This window comes from Megalobrama amblycephala, linkage group LG7, assembly GCF_018812025.1.
Source record: "Megalobrama amblycephala isolate DHTTF-2021 linkage group LG7, ASM1881202v1, whole genome shotgun sequence".
Taxonomy (NCBI): domain Eukaryota; kingdom Metazoa; phylum Chordata; class Actinopteri; order Cypriniformes; family Xenocyprididae; genus Megalobrama; species Megalobrama amblycephala.
Genome location: NC_063050.1, coordinates 36,738,701 through 36,755,985, shown reverse-complemented (window position 1 = coordinate 36,755,985; position 17,285 = coordinate 36,738,701). Strand labels below are relative to the sequence as shown.

The following is a 17,285-nucleotide window of genomic DNA, read 5'->3' as shown; positions in this document are numbered from 1 at the left end:
GATATGGCTGCTGGCCTTTCCTATTTAAATAGGAAAATAGCATTTTCTTACTAGGTGTAAATAGCGATAGATTCCATTTGCACCACGTAAAAGTATCAGTTCTTTGCAATAAGAGTAATTAGATGCTATCTGTACTTTGTATTGGCAGGTTCCATTTGCACCTCAGTATTTTTGCACATTAACAGGATGCAATAATATCATAGATCATATTATTATATTTATTAAAATTATTAAATGGATGCTGCCTTATTGGGAGAATAAAACGCCTCCCTACACCTTCCCCTACCCAATAAACACTTTTAATGTTATTAAACAATTTCCACTTTTAGAACATTATTTTTACAAAAATAAATGCAAGCTCTGCAAAAGGTGGATTCGAACCCGTATTGATTGTTTTAAAAGCCAAAATTGCAATATCTCCACATTACTGCTGCACCACTGAAAAAATAGAATTTTCTACGCATCTGTTTTAAAATTTGAGTGGCCGAACCAGACATTGGTGGGCGGAGCTAGTGTAAATAGCGTTTGCCAACAAGGGATGCTATTTGCACTTAGTGTAAATAGACACTCTGTATTTTTATAGTGTATTGTCACGAGTGAGAATGGTTAACATGGAGCAGCTAGATCTCGAACCTCCGGGAATCCTATTTTCTAAAAACAACAACAACAACAAACGCGAAACAGAGGAGAGTCTGCTGGCAAAAAAAAGAGTCGAGTTATTCAAAATGTTGTAAAAAAGTTTTGTTTTGTTTTGTTTTTAACCGCTAGAGGGCCCAAAGCTACATAGGAGGGCACATGAATAAAAAATACTTCAATATAAGCCTACATAAAAAAAATAAGAATTGTGAGAAATGTTTACTTTAAATAGTTTTTAATTGTACAAATTTTGTCTTTTTTCTGATTATTATTTGACGTGTTTAAAAATCGAAATCACATCAATCAGGGTATTAAACTGCATTTAGAGGCAAAGTAGCCAAAGGTTAAAAGTTAACAGGGTTGCAAAAAAACATAGAAATAAAACATATCATGTAATATTTTTGTTTGACCTCAACATATTTGTTGACCATTTGTTGAAAAATAAAAATAATACATCATGCTATTTGGAAGTTGTACAAGCCATTAAATATATTTAAAAAAGACCAATCACAATTCAGTATGCAAATAATAGCTAGAAAGACGACCAATTGGATCAGTTCATTATGCAAATTTAGAATCGCGTCATCATTGTCGGGGGAATTTTCAGACGTTAGCTACCACTGATCTGTGGACGTTACATTTTTTTGTAACGTAATTTTATAACGTAAATATTTAACGTATGTGTATAACGTTTATAATACACTTATGTAGCATGAATTAAGCACACCCTTGAGGTAAGAAAATTGAATCACTAAAAAGCAGTAAAATTTCAGAAAATTGTAGATAAGAACAATAAAAAGAAGACTTGTAATAAGGTATTATTGCTAAGTGAAGTGATTTGAATTAGCGTCGTTTGGCCACCAGAGGTCTGTAAACACACTAATCCATTTGTGTATTGAAATATATGGACGTGGATGATTGACAATCACGCCCGTATGTAGTCTTTCACACAAATCACAAGTTCATCCTATGTGATATCATCGCGTATATCAATTTTAACGCGACAGAAATGCACAAGCGCTGATCACGCGCGTCTACTGCCAGAAAGCGTTGCGGGACTAAAGCGCAATGGACATCAAAGGCGTTTAAAGCACTCGCTTCAGCTCCAGTGAGTGTATCTCTGGATAACATGCAGACGGCAGTGACGCAGGGGCGGCGTTGTTGGACAAGATACTCGGTGCATGCTGACTGCTGAGCGCTCATAAACCTGCTGTTGCTGCTTTTCGACCAAAACATCGACGGACAGGAGCCTTTTGTCTGTTGTTGAGATCATCGCAGGTTTTTGCTGGAACTATGGTTTAGGCTGACAGCGGGTAAGAATGGATTCCCCATAACAAAAGACTGTCCGAGCATATTGCGGTTTAAATCCTAGTATATAAAATATGTATGTTAATTGTTAAATTTAAGAACAAATCTGTATGATCTAATTAAGAATAACAGATGAGTGTTGGGCACACAATTCTAGGGGAAAACTAGCCATTTGTTTGCTTGGGGGTCTTTGGTGCAGATTTTAACCCCTGCTTAACTGCAGGCAGCGTGTAAAGAGACACTTTAAATGCATTTGATGCAATGCGACGTGATGAAACAGTCTGAATGCATTGTCTTTTACAGTCACAGATCTGCATGAACACTATGGCTGCAGTGGTGAATTATTCTCCGCCGTGGTGGGTTAACCTTTTCCATCGCCTTCCACACTTCAACCTACAGTTTCAGCTGACCAGCAGCGATTTCCGCCCGGAGGACTCGGAATATCAAAAGGTAGGTCGAGTTCAATTGCTACATGATTTGGAAATACGAGACAACATCAAGATCGATGTGTGCGTGCGCAGCGGCAACATCAAAGGATGTTCTCAAGCATGACGTCACCCTCTGAAGGCTTTTACTGCAGTGTGGTAACTAGTTAGGCTTTGAGGTACTAGTTGTGCAATTCAGAGTCAGCTAAAAGGGATAGTTATGAATAATAAACACAAAATGAGCAGAATTTTGGTAAAACATAAGAGAGTTGTATCAGAATAGACAATGATAAATGCAGTAAGACAAAACTTGTCTATTTAAAACGGCACAAATGCTTATATAAAGCACACTTGCTGAAAAGACTGGTCTTGCCCCAACAGGCTCCACATATTTGGTCAGCCGGTCATTTTTTCTGGTTAGTAGCATGGCTTTGCTGATGAGGTAGCTTGAACGGCACTAACCAGTTTAAACTCGATGAAAATTAATTCTGGTCAAGCTGGGACGTCTTTTTACGCCTAAAGAGTGGTATTGACTTGTAATCAGTTTTAATGACTTCACCATCTTACTGAGCTCCTCACGTTGCACATGAGAACAGACTGTCCAATCACTGAGCAGTTACTGTCCAGAAATGATGTTATGCTTAGGAGCTGTGTGGAGATAGTCAGCGTTTGTTATTTACCCACCCACGGAAATGCATATCAACACCCAGTAGGAGACATTATGAGCCTGTGTATATATAATGCATTTCTACATGCATGCAACATTTGGTCAAATGTATAATGTAGAGGCATCTAGGATTACTGTTGTATCTCAGTCACAGCAATATTAAGGGAATGCAGCCAAAAAATGAAAAGGCAACCTGTCTGTCAGTATGGTTCTTGGTGTAAACATCCAATAGATGTTTTGGTAGCACTTTATTTTACAGTCCTGTTCCCCATGTACATACTATGTACTTATTATAGTAATTGCAATAACTTGGCAATAACTAGGTATTAACTATGAACCTACCCCTAAACCTAACCTTAACCCATGTTGTTACCTTATATTACCAGTACTTTCTTAGGTAAGTACATTTAAGTGCATGTACTGTAAAATAAAGTGCAACTGATGTTTTCTCATAGTCTAAGCAGATTTGCTCTGTGCTTTTGTGTTGTATATGAATTTATGTTGTGAAATTTTTCAAAGGTCAAACAAAACCTAAAAAAATAAAACACATACATTGATGAATTGCTTGCTATAAGATCATTAACTTTCACTTCAAAAATAGATAGGGTGATTTTTCATGTCATACTTTAAAGTCCCCCTGTAGTCAATAATTTTATCCCTTAAAACTCATCTTTGATCACCAAAATGACATATTTAATTTTTTCCTGTGAAAAAAATTCTTCGTGCCTTAAAGGTGCTAAAGAGGATGTTTTGTTTTATACATTTTTGCAATATTACTTGAAACTGTCTTTACTAACTGATAAAAGACTATTTATTAGGTGCACTGAAAGTAATAATATTAATATACATCATCTGTGCACGAGGTAGGGCCCTAAAAACATCAGCCAATTGTTTACACTATCATCGCGTAAACGATTGGCCCTCTGGCTTGTCAATCACTGCCGTGACGCTCCTTGTGAGAGACGTGCACGGATGGCTTGTCAATCACTGCCATGACGTTCCTTGTGAGAGACGAGCGCGGCTGCGCGCTCCAGTAACTTTCCACACTCCACAGGCGCTGCATGCAATGTTTTTGTCAGGAGACAGGAGTAACAACTGCAGGTTATGAGTTACCTGCGGTGAGTCCGACATAATGAATCCACTAACACGACACAGAGAATGCCGGTGGTAAACACTCGTGTTCCAATAATCGTGCACAAGTTTTGGGAGGCGTTCCTTTGAAATTCATTTCAAAAACTTAGTAACAGTCTTTGGATTCTCAGTCGACGAAAAAATCCTCTCTATCACCTTTAAAATAGCTTGAATGTAAATCTACACCCTTGCTTCATTTAGTATACACGGATCTATGAATATGCTTATTAGCCCCGCCTCCACTCACTCGCACGAGCTTAGAGATCCACTCGGTCAACTTACTGAGGTAAACGCTGCACAATGGTATCGCTTTTTACCATGTCGAACACATAACGGTAATCATGATTAGCCTTTTGCTTTACAACAGCTAATAATGAGTTACTAATGTTACACAAACCATGTTCCCGTTCGCCATCTCAGTCTCAAACGCTTTAAACAACTCAGAACGTCGGTGGAGTAGGCATATAGTTCATCATAACATCGTAATATACATCATATACCTGCTATATTGCTAAATCTACCCGATTTTTCATAACATAAAAATATACTGGGATAACCTGGCTTCTCGAGACTCCCTTGCTTCGGAGTGGTCATAGTTAATGATATGCTAAAGCCTGCTGGCACATTGACGTGATTGGTTACAAGGTAGTTTGTGACGTCACAAACACCAGCAATTTCAAACTGTGTTTTTGTCTTTAGATCAGTTTTAAAGAGAAAATACTCAGCAATGGTGTTGACTTATGAATTTGCACATGGCTTGTCTTAAAGCATATTAAAAACACCACATAGACATATAAAACAACATTAAAAATTTGATTTTCACCACAGGGAGTCTTTAGCAAAATAGTCCAGCCATATTGGATACCATGGTATAACTGTCTGACACCATTAGTATACTATGGTGCTACCACAGTGCTTTTTTGTTGTTTTTACTGTTTTGAGTTTCAGACTTCTTTCAGACAAAGATGAAGGTCACAGAGACACTTTTCAAGTTCAGATGTCAAGAAGGTTTGTTTACTGTCCACTTCATAAAATGAGGCTATTTTGTGAAAGCAGCCATTCTCCATAGGACCAGTAGGAAATAGCATCCAGCTGCGTGAAATTGCAGCCATGGTTGCCTTTGCTCCCTAGCTATAGCTGTCAATGACTACATTCAGAGCACTCCAATGCTGCATGGTAAAATGGCCAACAACGGTCACTTGTTTCCAAAAAGAAATCTGCAATTAAAGGGATAGTTCCCCCAAAAATGAAAATTCTGTCATTAATTACTCAATCTCATGTCGTTCCAAACCCGTAAGACTTTTGTTCATATTTGGAACACGAATGAAGAAAATATCTGAGAGCCTTCTGTCCCTCCATAGACAGTTTTGATGCTTCAAAAAGTTCATAAAGAGATCGTAAAACTAACCCATATAAATTGAGCGTATTAGTGCGAATTTTCTGAAGAGACACGATCGATTTATATGATGATCAGATTGAATTTAGGCTTTTATTCACATATAATCATAACTCACACATCAGTTGTGGTAAACAGAAGCTGAAGCATGATTGCTTGACGCGTGCGAGAACCAATGAGATTCGTTCTCGTGTGTTACGCAGCACGTTTGGGCTTCTGCAGAGGTTTGTTCTGGCGTGTCAATCATCTTCTGTTGAGCTTCCGTTTATGTTAGCTAATTAATGTTTATATGAGAATAAAAGTCTAAATTAAATCAGTTCATCATGTAAAGCAATCGAGTCTCTTCAGAAAATGTGGACTAAACCACTCAATTCATATGGATTAGTTTACGATCTCTTTATGAACTTTTTGAAGCATCAAAGTGTCAGTTGCATAGCTGTCTAAGGAAGGACAGAAATCTCTCAGATTTCATCAAAAATATCTTCATTTGTGTTCCGAAGATGAACGAAAGTCTTATGGGTTTGGAACCACATGAGGGTGAGAAATTAATGACAGATTTTCTTTTTTTTTTTGGTGAACTAACCCTTTAAAAAGATATTCAGGGCTGCAGTAATAGAAATTGATCTCTCAGGGTCAAACGCTGTTTGGAGAGATCAGATGAATGCAATACAATACTGCCATGCTCCATCGACTTGTAAAGTTTGTTTAAGAGATATGGGCACATTAATCACAGCAAGTTCAGTTGAATTCAAATGCAACTTTATTTTTGCTGTGAATAATTTTCCAAGGTCAAGATATATTATAAGTGATTACATTCAACTCAGTGCAGAAAGGCGAGTGAAACCGATGTGCTTGTACTAACATGGTGGAAAACATCAATAAGGCCTGGTTTTCCTGGGATGCTTGGAGATGAGATTGGCCTAGTTGGTTGGCTTGTTAGATCCGAGGTCACAGGAAAGCCACGGGGTATGTGGGGGTAAATCTGTGTGAGATGAGGTCATGACGAGCCCTTGGGTCTGTCTGGTCTGGCAGAGCAGAAGGGAAGAGAGTGAGTGAGGGAGGGTAAGGAGAGGAAGAGGAGGGGGGTTGGGTGTTGTTATTCTCTTTTTGATAAAAGATGAATGCACCCCTTTCTGTGGGCTTCTGTGAAAATGGGGTTTAATCCTTAATGTATCCCAGAGTGCTTTGCAGGCATCCTTTTGTCAAATGGACACATAGTCTTTATGCCAGTACCCCCTCGCTCTCATTCTCACACTCTCACACATGCATGCTGGGACATATGGGGGTCTGCACTCGTTCACACCGACACATAGGGAGAGCAAGCAAACTACTTGATCACATGCTAGTACAACAGTTCTAAATGCAACATATAGCTTGTAAATATCTATTATGGTCGTTGATACATAAAATTAACTCATAATTTTAATATAATAAAATATTATAAAATAATACTAGAATAAAATTGAATAAAATACATATATAATAAACTATATATATTATTTTTTAAAGTAATCTCTTATGTTCAACAAAGCTGCACTTACAGTACTTGATCAAAAATACAGTGAAATTAGTTATATTGTAAAATAGTTATTTGGTTTCATCCAAAAATGAAAATTCTGTCATCATTTACCCACCCTCCTGTTGTTCCAAACCCGTAAGACTTTCGTTCATCTTTAAAACAAACAAAGATATTTTTAATAAAATCTGTCCCTCCATTGACAGTCTACACCAATATCACTTTGAGGCTTCAAAAATCGAATTGAGCGGTTTAGTCCAAATTTTCTAAAGAGACACGATCATTTTATATGATGAACAGATTGAATTTAAGCTTTTATTTGCATAAATATTCATCATCTCACATCAGTTATGGTAAACGGAAGCTCAAGCATGTTCGCTTGACGCGTGAGAACCAATGAATTGGTTCATCCTTGTGTGTTACGCAGCACTTTTGAGCTTCAGCAAGAACCTGAGGTTTGTTCTTGCGCGTCAAGCAGGTTCGGTCTTCTGTTTGACATCTTTGACGCTCTTCACCGAGATACACACAGGAGCATTTGAAAGCAGGCGTCTATCTTCAGAAACTCCTGTGTGTATCTGTGTAAGCGCTTGGTGAAGTGCATCAGAGATGTCTATTTACAACATGTTTTTGAAGCGTTGATCATTGTAACCAATCAAAGACATATCTGTTGAGCGTGTGAACACAATGGCCAATCAGAGGTGTTTAACTTAGTCAGAATCCACTCAACAGCACTCAAAATGCTAGGGGGAAATGCTGGTATTGTCACATTTTTAAAATTTCAGTACCGACTTTGTACCAAAGTAGCGGAAATTTTGACATCCCTAGTTATTAATATGAGGTCATAAAAACTCAATGTAAAACGATTATACAATAATTTTTAAAATGATATTTAAAATAGTTATAGTTTTAGGTGGAATACAGCATCTTTTTAAACAGACACCTTTCAAAACAGACTCAACTTCCTTTTAAATGGGACAAAGATGGCACACATGCATGCATATGAACTCGGGCACACACATAACCAGTGCCGTTTCATCATTATTCAGCCCCCAAGGCCTCCCTTCAACCACCTTTAAAATCGTGCTTACATCCTGGCACCGAGAAGAATACATATATATGCACTTTTGGATTGAAACCATCTGTGCGGCAGAGGGTTCACTTGGATCTCAGGGCACTCAGCACAATAGTTTGGATCTGGGTGTTCATATATCTTTCTTTTGAAAAGATAATAGTGATTGTCCAATTCGTTAGTGAATCATTCTTTTGAATCAGTTCTTTTTAATGATTTGGTGAAATCGATTCACAAAGCGCCTGCAATTGACTTTGTAGGGAGTTAAATTGAAATGGCTGACATGTTAGTACAATAAATAACACAACTTTTTTTGTAATCTGGGTCCATATCTTACCGTAAAAGTCTGTTTGCAAAGTCTGCATTGAAATTGCAACTGATTTACCAAAGAATCCACAAATGTACCGAACAAATAATGCTCCACTGAGAAATTCACATAGTTGAAAATAAATAACCAATTTCCTAGCATTAGAATCCTTTGGAATGTAATATTATTTTTAGTCCATTTATCCTGTATCTTTATGACAGTGGATGGGGCCAAAGATAGAAGGATGTAGAAGTAGGCGTTAATCTGATTCTGCAGAGGCAGTCTTTCGTCACACTATTATGTCATAATGTGGCAAAATCCAAAACGAAGTCATTTTCGGAGCTTGGTTTCAATAAAAACAGGAAATAAGGATGTTTTGCGTTCTGAAACGTACAGGATGTTTGTATATTATAATATTGCAATAACCTCTTACATGTCAAAAGATCAAGAAAAAATGTATTTCTTAATTCAGGACCCCTTTAAAGGGATTAATCACCCCAAATGCAAAATGTACTCACTCTCATGTCATCCCAAACTTGCATGACTTTCTATCTTCTGTAAAGATATTTTTGAAGAACTGTTTTTGTCCATATGTTGAGAATCAATGGGGTCAAAAACAACACTGATCCATTCCTCACTGATTTTCATTGTATTTACAAAAAAACAAACAAAACAAAGTCATAGTTATATAAATTATGTATTTATTTATGTATTTGATATATATATTTATTTGATGACATACAAGCATCTCAGCATTTATGTGCAGGCTCTGAAATACCTTAAAACAGTGATTTTATTTACTTTTTTTTTTTTTTAATTTAATATTTTAATGCATTTTTCAAAATATTTTGTGTTTCACAGAAGATAATACATGTTTGGAAGAACATGAGAGTGAGTGAATGATGACAAAAAATCCTTTTGGTTTGAACTATCACTTTAAGTGACCTTGATAATCTTTCAGTCTTTTAAGTTTTCCTGTATGTTACCATTATTTGTGTCCTAAAAAAGCTCCCTTTGTCCACCTTGGATTAGATGTCTACTTCCTGTATTTGGGAAATGTGATTAGCAGATGCTGTACATATGTTTTGGTTGATATCAGGCTTCTGTTTTCTCAGAGTTACTGTAATAAAGGTCTCGGCGCAACTTTTATCTGTTCTGTGTCCAAAATGAGAGGAATTTATGACTCTTTCTGAATTTGCAATAGTTTGAGAAGATTTCGGTTTGCTGAAGAGGGCTCCTACAGCTGTGTTGCTGTTCTAGTTTGACATGTGGAAAAAGCACTAGGGTTTTTTCTCAGCAGGGAATGCTGGAATAATTAAAAGCATATTGGGCAGGAAAGGGGCCCAGCTGGCAGGAAGTCACGAGTAGTGGCGATGAAACGATTTACACCAGAAGACTGAGCTGTACACACAAAAACACACGTACTAATGACACATAAACATTGAGCTGTGAGGTAAATGTCATTGCTCTTTAATAACTTTGATTACTGTTTTATCTTAACCATTATTCTCTTAGCACAAATGGAGGTAATATGGTGTTTTACATGTTTTGTGGTTTTGTCAATGTGCTATAGCTTATTACTGTGTAAAATTGTGCTGTCATAGACCAGATCCTAAAGATCTGTTCAGTAATTTACATGCACATGTATTAAATTGTCTGGGTTTACTTTTTGGTTCAATTGAAAGCACTAGAGCTGCACAATTAATCGTTCTCAATTCAAACATCCTTGCAATCTTATTCGAAAATGACAGCGATTCGGCTATGTCTATTAAACCTTTGAAAAGTACGATCACAGCGGAACATTAAAACTGCATTTGTGCTACCGCTGACCCAGAGAGAGCAGTTGTCATGTACAGATATGAAACAGCTTCACAAACAGTCTTTCAACCACACATTATCATTATTCTTGTTACAATAATTAAAATTATCACAGAAATACTGGGATCAATGTTTATAGATTGGATATAAACTATGGTAGCATTTAAAATAGAGTAAATCACCATTTTTAAGTAACCTGACAAATAAAACTTCAAATAAATATTGTATCGATTTACATTGTTACACCAGTAAGTGGTGACAAATGACTGTTAAAAAATATAGCCTGTTTGCCATTGAATCATTCATTCAAAAGTTTTGTTCAATAACACCGATTCATCCAGTAATGAAGCAAGTTAAATATTTATGAGTGATTCATTGAATCATTAATTCAAGAGATTCATTTACAAATGCTGATTCCTCCAGTAAAGAATCAAGTGAGTCTTTATTAGTGAGTCATTGAATCATCATGCATTCAAACCGATAAAAAATGAATTTAAATATAAATAAATATTTTGTTTGTCTATTCAGAATCATGGAGAATCACGATATCAATTCTAAAAAAAAAAAAGATTCATAATTTATCCAGAATTGTGCAGCTCTAGAAAGCACATTTGAATATAGTATAGTATAGTATAGTTTAGTAGTGGTCAAATAATGCTGATATGTAATACAATATTGATGTAATATACATAAAATATATATTTTTAATTTTTACAAAATATATACTTGAAATTCACTTTAAATTTGATTGTTGAAAAAAGTATTTTATATACTGTATACACAAATACTCTTATGCTATTCGTTTACAAAATATATACTTAAAAATAACTTTTGAGTTATGTTGTAAAACATTAAACAATTTATTTCTTATTTTACACAGCATACACTTAAAATTCACTTTTAATTAAATATTGTGAACAAAAATGAAAGCAAATAATACAAAAAATAAATTGTTCTTATTTTGTAAATAGAAAACAGAAATATTTTATTATACATTTGTCCAGATTTGAGGTGTAGGCATATTGGTGCACTGTTTATTAGTCTCCTAGGTAAAAAAAAGAATAAGCTAAAGGAACAAATGCATAAAGTACTATATTCCATGATAGTGTTATTGTGACTGTTAATATTGCATATCTGCTTATATTTACCAATTCTGGTGCTTCATAAGGATTATAGAACAAATTTGACTTTAAAAACGTATTGGATTCCTGCATGCACACTCATGAACTATTGGGGTTTGGTTTTAAGGCATTCCTGTAATTAGATAGTGCCAACTTCCTGCCATCCTGCTCTTTATTACTACCGAGTCACCCAATACAAACTAAAGTTCAGTCTCTCCCTCCCTGTGTGTCTCTGAGGGCTGGTAATAAGATAATTACATTTGAGAGTTTTAGACTCCCTCCCCCACTCTCATCTTCTCCTGGATAGTCTCTTCTCTTTAGTCTTGATCACTGATTAGTCTGGTTTTGTGATCACATTTAAATCTGTTGCCTAAATTGTATCAAATCTCAGCTTCATAAACTTGGGTTTGAGTTAGTGTTAAGCTATAATTAGCTTTATATAAAAACAATAAAAGTCTATGATATATCCTCATTTAGATTAGCAAAGTAAGTTTGCGTGTGTGTGTGAGGGAGAGCTGATAATTAATCCTCTCTAATCTCTTAACGGATGCTGTCAGTGGTGACTGACTCAAATGAGCTTTGACACATCAACAGACAGAAGCTGACATCAACTTACTCACAGGTCCCTCAATCTCACAGATGACCAGGAATGAATATTAATGTTGTAAAAATCTCATGACAGCTTTAAATCGTAACTCTAACAATAAAGCATCTAGGTTTATCTTTAAAGGTGGAAATAACAGCATTGTGTCTACACTGTTTCAGTGAAACTGGTGATCCTGCCACGATGAGCGTCTGCACTGGGCTGGACGCGTATCTGACTAGGTCACTCTGGGCATTTGAGGACAAATTAGTGATCTTGCTCTATTTAGCAAACCTGAGCTTGTGATTATCAACTGATTTGGAGATACTGCATTTCCATTTATTCATTGAACTGTCTTTCAGTAAGGTTTTTAGAACAGAGGTTATCAACCTTTTTGACTCGAAGGCGCCTGACTGTCCAACACAATATTAGAAGGCCCCCTATCCACCTTATGCCATGACAATTTGCGCAAATTATGGGTGTAACTTCCTTTAAGCTGTAAACAATCAGTGAATGGCTCGCTCTATGAACCCAATAATATGTTTTTTTTTAAACTGGGTACAATGAGATGACATTATTCTACTCACCCTTCAACCATCGAACATTAAAAGGACATTTAAAAGTGTAAAAGCATCAACAAGGTACGTTTCAACAGACAAAAGCACGATTCTTTCTACAGCAATAATGGACAGGTTAAATATCATATGTCTGTATTATTATGTAACATACGCTACCTTAATCAAAAATGTTCATTAACTTCAGCATTGTGTGATACTATTTCAAAGTGATTTCTGTCGTTTTGACAGATAATAAATTGTATTTACCTGTGAAAACAAACCTGGAATGAGATTGAGGATTTGAGGAGAAAAACAAGTGATTCTTTGTGCATTCCAGTGAATGGGATATATTGTAAATTAAATTGGGAGAACAGACCACAAATGTATGTTGTCCTTTTTCATACTATTACAGCGGAATGCAAAGGCGAAAAAAGAAAATAATCATGAGGAAAAGAATGCAGTGATTGAAAAAGAGCTCTTGCCATAGATATTCTTGTTATATCATGTTATGTTAAAACACCAAACATTACATTATTCTCATGATGTCTGAAAATAAAACATTAAGGAAAATTGACAGCTCATTCAGTCAGCTTTATTTGTAGGCCAACCTTATGATTTGAAATGATTCGTTTAATTCTTTTTGATTGGAAGATCCCCAAACCAGAAGTGCCATCCATAATTCAAAACGCCGCAGGCTTGTCAGGAATATGGTGGATATAATATAACATTAACAGAACTATTATATATATATCAAACTATCCTGCCTATGGCATTCCAGTGGAAACTAACTATTCCCTTATATTCGTATGTTGGAAAACCCAAAGAAAAAGTCTGAAGACAAATATGACAAATATTTTTTTTAAATATGATTTACCGAAATAGAGCATGCTTCTGGATCAGCATCCTTGTTAGTGCTGGATGAACATTCAGAAGATCATTTCCCTGTGATTTTTAAATTATGGTTGGGAATACCTTTTGGACTGTGATTTTGACAGGAGAGTTGTTCCAGGACTAACAAGAGATGTTGATTCAGTATCATGTCCTAGAACATGGCACCATGTTGGATGTGTGTGCGGTTATGAAGACTTGTATACAGTGGAACCTTTGAGCTCTGACGTCACAGCTCTGAGACCAAAAGAAGTCTCCCATGTTCAGCCTGACCTACATTTGCTGTATGGAGATTTTCATGGTACACAGTAGCATTGGATTAAAAAAAAACAAAAAACATTTAGATAATTCATGATGCTTCTGGTATAGTGGAAGAGCCTGTGGATGTAGATCTGGATTAAACATGTAGGACTCCTTCTGAAAAGGGGAATCTCACACATAAAGAAATATAATAGTCTAAAACAATGTGTTACTCCAGATTCCAATAAAAGAAAACGTGATACTGTACAATAACAAAAGATTGTGATCGGAAGACCCTCAATGGCCTCACTGTGTTCTTAATTGTTCTTGGTTCATTTCCTGCTTCACTAAAAACAATGAGGTCTAAATGATTCTTTCTCTCTCTCTGCAGGCTGTGTTGTTGCTAGGTGCAACAGCATTGGTGTGTTTGGCACTGGACCTCCTGTTCCTCCTTTTCTACTCCTTTTGGCTGTGTTGCCGTCGTAGGAAGAACCAGGACTCTCCCAATGCGGACTGCTGCTGCACCGCTTGGTGTGTGATCATCGCCACGCTCGTGTGCAGGTCTGTGATTTGCTCTCTCATACACTTCAACACAAAACACTCAAAATTTGGCAATACATGTCATAAATTCCAGTTAAAGGGTTAGTTCACCCCAAAATGAAATTTCTGTCATTAATTACTTACCCTCATGTAGTTTCACACCCGTAAGACCTTTGTTCATCTTCGGAACACAAATTACGATATTTTGATGGAATCCTAGAGGTTTTATCTTCCATTGAAAGCAATGAAATTACCATATTCAATGTCCAGAAAAGTAGTAAAAACATTGTTAAAATAGTCAAAGTGACTACAGTGGTTCAACCGTAATGTTATGAAGTGACGAGAATACTTTTTTACAATTGGTAGGTTTGGTTCGATTAAAACGAACTCTGGTGCAGTCGCTCTGTTAGTGCGGTTTATTTCAATAAGTGTGAATGCTGCCATCTGAACCCTGGTGCGCAACAAACAAGCGGGAAAAAAGGACATGATGCTAAGCATACCTGTTTTTTCTAAACATAGAAATTGGGTTGCTTATTACAGTTTGGTGCAGGTTTGGAAAACTCGTCTCCTTGCAGCAAATCTTTGTTTGTGTGCAATGGAGGAATTCCTAGTGCTATTTTGACTCCTTTACATATTTTATAAGCTTTTTGTGAGTTCTCAGCTGGTAAAATCCCATCATATGTACATACATACAACGAGTGCATTTAGCCCAGCACACAGCATTGTTTTGGATGTTCCATTGAGTAATATTAAGTAATTCCATTGCAAAATATACATCATGAAAGATGACAAAATGTATCACACAGAACCAAGAAAACTGAACTACAAGTGTGCACACCAGAGATGTTCACGAGTCTTTTATCTGGAGTCCGAGTCAAGTCTGAAGTCTTTAAGCTGGAGTCCGAGTCAAGTCTCGAGTCTTTTATCACGAGTCCGAGTCGAGTCTCGAGTCATTAAAAAAAAACTAAATAAATAAAAATCTCATAATCAAATCCTATTTTTTATTCTAGTTGTATTATATAGACAAAATTATATGATCTTTCTGTAATCTGTTTTATTTGAAATTAAGGTCCTATGATGTAAGGGATAATGTACATCCAGTTTGTTACTTTATAATCCATTACAATGTACAAAACAGTCGTCCTGGCAACACGAGTAATCATTTTCAATACAGTCGCTAAACAGACACAAGATAGCGCCAGTGAGTCACGGTTTGTTATACAGCTTCGTTGTTATTGACGACAGATATTATCAGAAAATATACTTTGGAATGTTTAAGAATGTCAGTTGAAAACTCTACACATGCTTATTGTGATATGTTAAAATATGAGCTTTAAGTAATAAATGGATTAACATCTCTTTCTATCTCTCTCTGGACACACATTAAGAAATAGAAAAGCTGCAAATAATACGAAGATTGATAAAACGTAGTGCCTGGTTTAAAGTCTAGGGTTTTTTTTTTTTGTTCATATTTTATCAGGCTGGCAATTCAAAAGAGCCATACAGCTACACCACAGTATAATAGCTAGCTGTGTGAGTTTATGTGACTAACCTTTGTGGATGTCTCATAAAATTTGATGACGTTGTTCCGGTGTCTTTAATTGTTTTCCCACATTCTGTGCGTCTAACTGATCTGACGTGATAATAAACCCAAACGAAAGAACATATGGCACGGTGGCTCTAGTCATGTTTCATGGAACTCTTATTATGACATTTTGGAGTTTACGCACACGGACATACGTAATCAAATTCTATGACAAAAGTCCGATCTACCACGACACGTAAGGAAATATATGTGACGCAGATATTATAAAATCATTTAAACACAACACAAATTCTTTATTATATCAGTAGTTAAGGGTAAAAGACTTGAGTCGTTTTAAAAATATTCCGAGTCTTTTGTGCCGAGTCGAGTCAAGTCTGAAGTCATTTCAGGTTGAGTCCGAGTCCGAGTCTGAAGTCTGTTAAAATGCGACTCGAGTCCGAGTCTCTAACTCGAGTGCCCATCTCTGGTGCACACACTCTCAAAGGGTTAGTTCACTCAAAATGAAAATTGAAAGAAAGTCATATAGGTTTGTAATGACATGAGGAAATTTATTTGTTAACTCTTTCCCTACTTTCCCTAATTTTCCGTCATTTATGAGACAACACTTCTCCGCCATTGACGGAATTTTCTAGCTTTCAGTGTTTTCACTGTTACACAGTAGGGGGCGCTATTGCACAACGTCTAAAAGAGTATAGAATCTCCGGATCAAAACACAGGCGAAGAAGCAGAAACAAGCGATAAAAGCATTGTTTGTGCACGTTGTAGTCTTTAAAAAACAAAACTATTTTCCCAGCTTTTTGTTCAAAATGTTGCTTTTTTTATGAAACTTACCCACATTCAGATATTGATTAAAAAAAGAATGCATGAGGCTAGAATAAAACTTTTTTTAAAGAAGTGGCTCTGTTATTTCTTTTGATATATTGCATGTTCAGATATTCATAATATTCAATAAAATATTCTGGGGGCCATGAAAGTTTTCTGAAAACAATCAGAAATGCTGGTGGTGACTGGCAACTTTTTTTAAAAAACGCTTGCGGGGAAAGAGCTCTCGAGTAATAGCTGTATGACACATAATTCATCATGTAACACATATGGCAGCTTATTAAACACCTAACCCACGCTGATGAGCGCTGCTGGCCATGATTCATATGAAATAGTAGGTGTGTGTTTCTCCTTGCGCGGTGTGGAATGGATGGTAACTCGTCTGTATTGTTATTAATAATCCATGTCTGTATCTCAATGTATGACTGACAGCATCCTGCACACACATTTGGGTACATTAACCCATTCTTGCTTAGGATAGTTAGGACATTGTTGGGACATTTTTTTGATAGTTAGATAAACATACTTCCGCCTTGTTTTTCTTTGTCAGTTTTGATAAATCAATTACACTAATTGACCATGACAATTAACCTCAACATTTTAAACCATTTCTTTAGCTTGACATGGTACTGAATTTCATCTTTCTTTTGAATTTGTTCAGTCCAGTAAATATTGAGGTGTTTATGTGCAGTTTATCTTGTGTGCATTTGGTCTC

General features: G+C 36.2%; 1 protein-coding gene and 1 long non-coding RNA gene across 3 annotated transcripts in view; one reads left to right on the top strand and one right to left on the bottom strand.

The window, feature by feature from the left end:
* The first annotated feature begins 1,522 nt into the window (after nucleotides 1-1,522).
* ttyh3b (tweety family member 3b) overlaps nucleotides 1,523-17,285 on the top strand; it is a 42,084-nt gene continuing 26,321 nt past the window's right edge. The window contains exons 1-3 of one of the 2 annotated variants that reach the window (XM_048197274.1): nucleotides 1,523-1,949; nucleotides 2,248-2,394; nucleotides 14,054-14,223. In XM_048197274.1, coding sequence (XP_048053231.1) covers nucleotides 2,260-2,394; nucleotides 14,054-14,223 — 305 coding nt within the window. In that variant the 5' untranslated portion in view covers nucleotides 1,523-1,949; nucleotides 2,248-2,259. The remainder of the gene's footprint in view (nucleotides 1,950-2,247; nucleotides 2,395-14,053; nucleotides 14,224-17,285) is intronic. The other variant, XM_048197275.1, reaches the window with a different exon arrangement.
* The window catches only part of LOC125272456, a 38,331-nt gene continuing 27,167 nt past the window's right edge, over nucleotides 6,122-17,285 (bottom strand). Inside the window, exon 3 of the long non-coding RNA XR_007185846.1 lies at nucleotides 6,122-6,588. This is a non-coding gene — a long non-coding RNA (uncharacterized LOC125272456). The remainder of the gene's footprint in view (nucleotides 6,589-17,285) is intronic.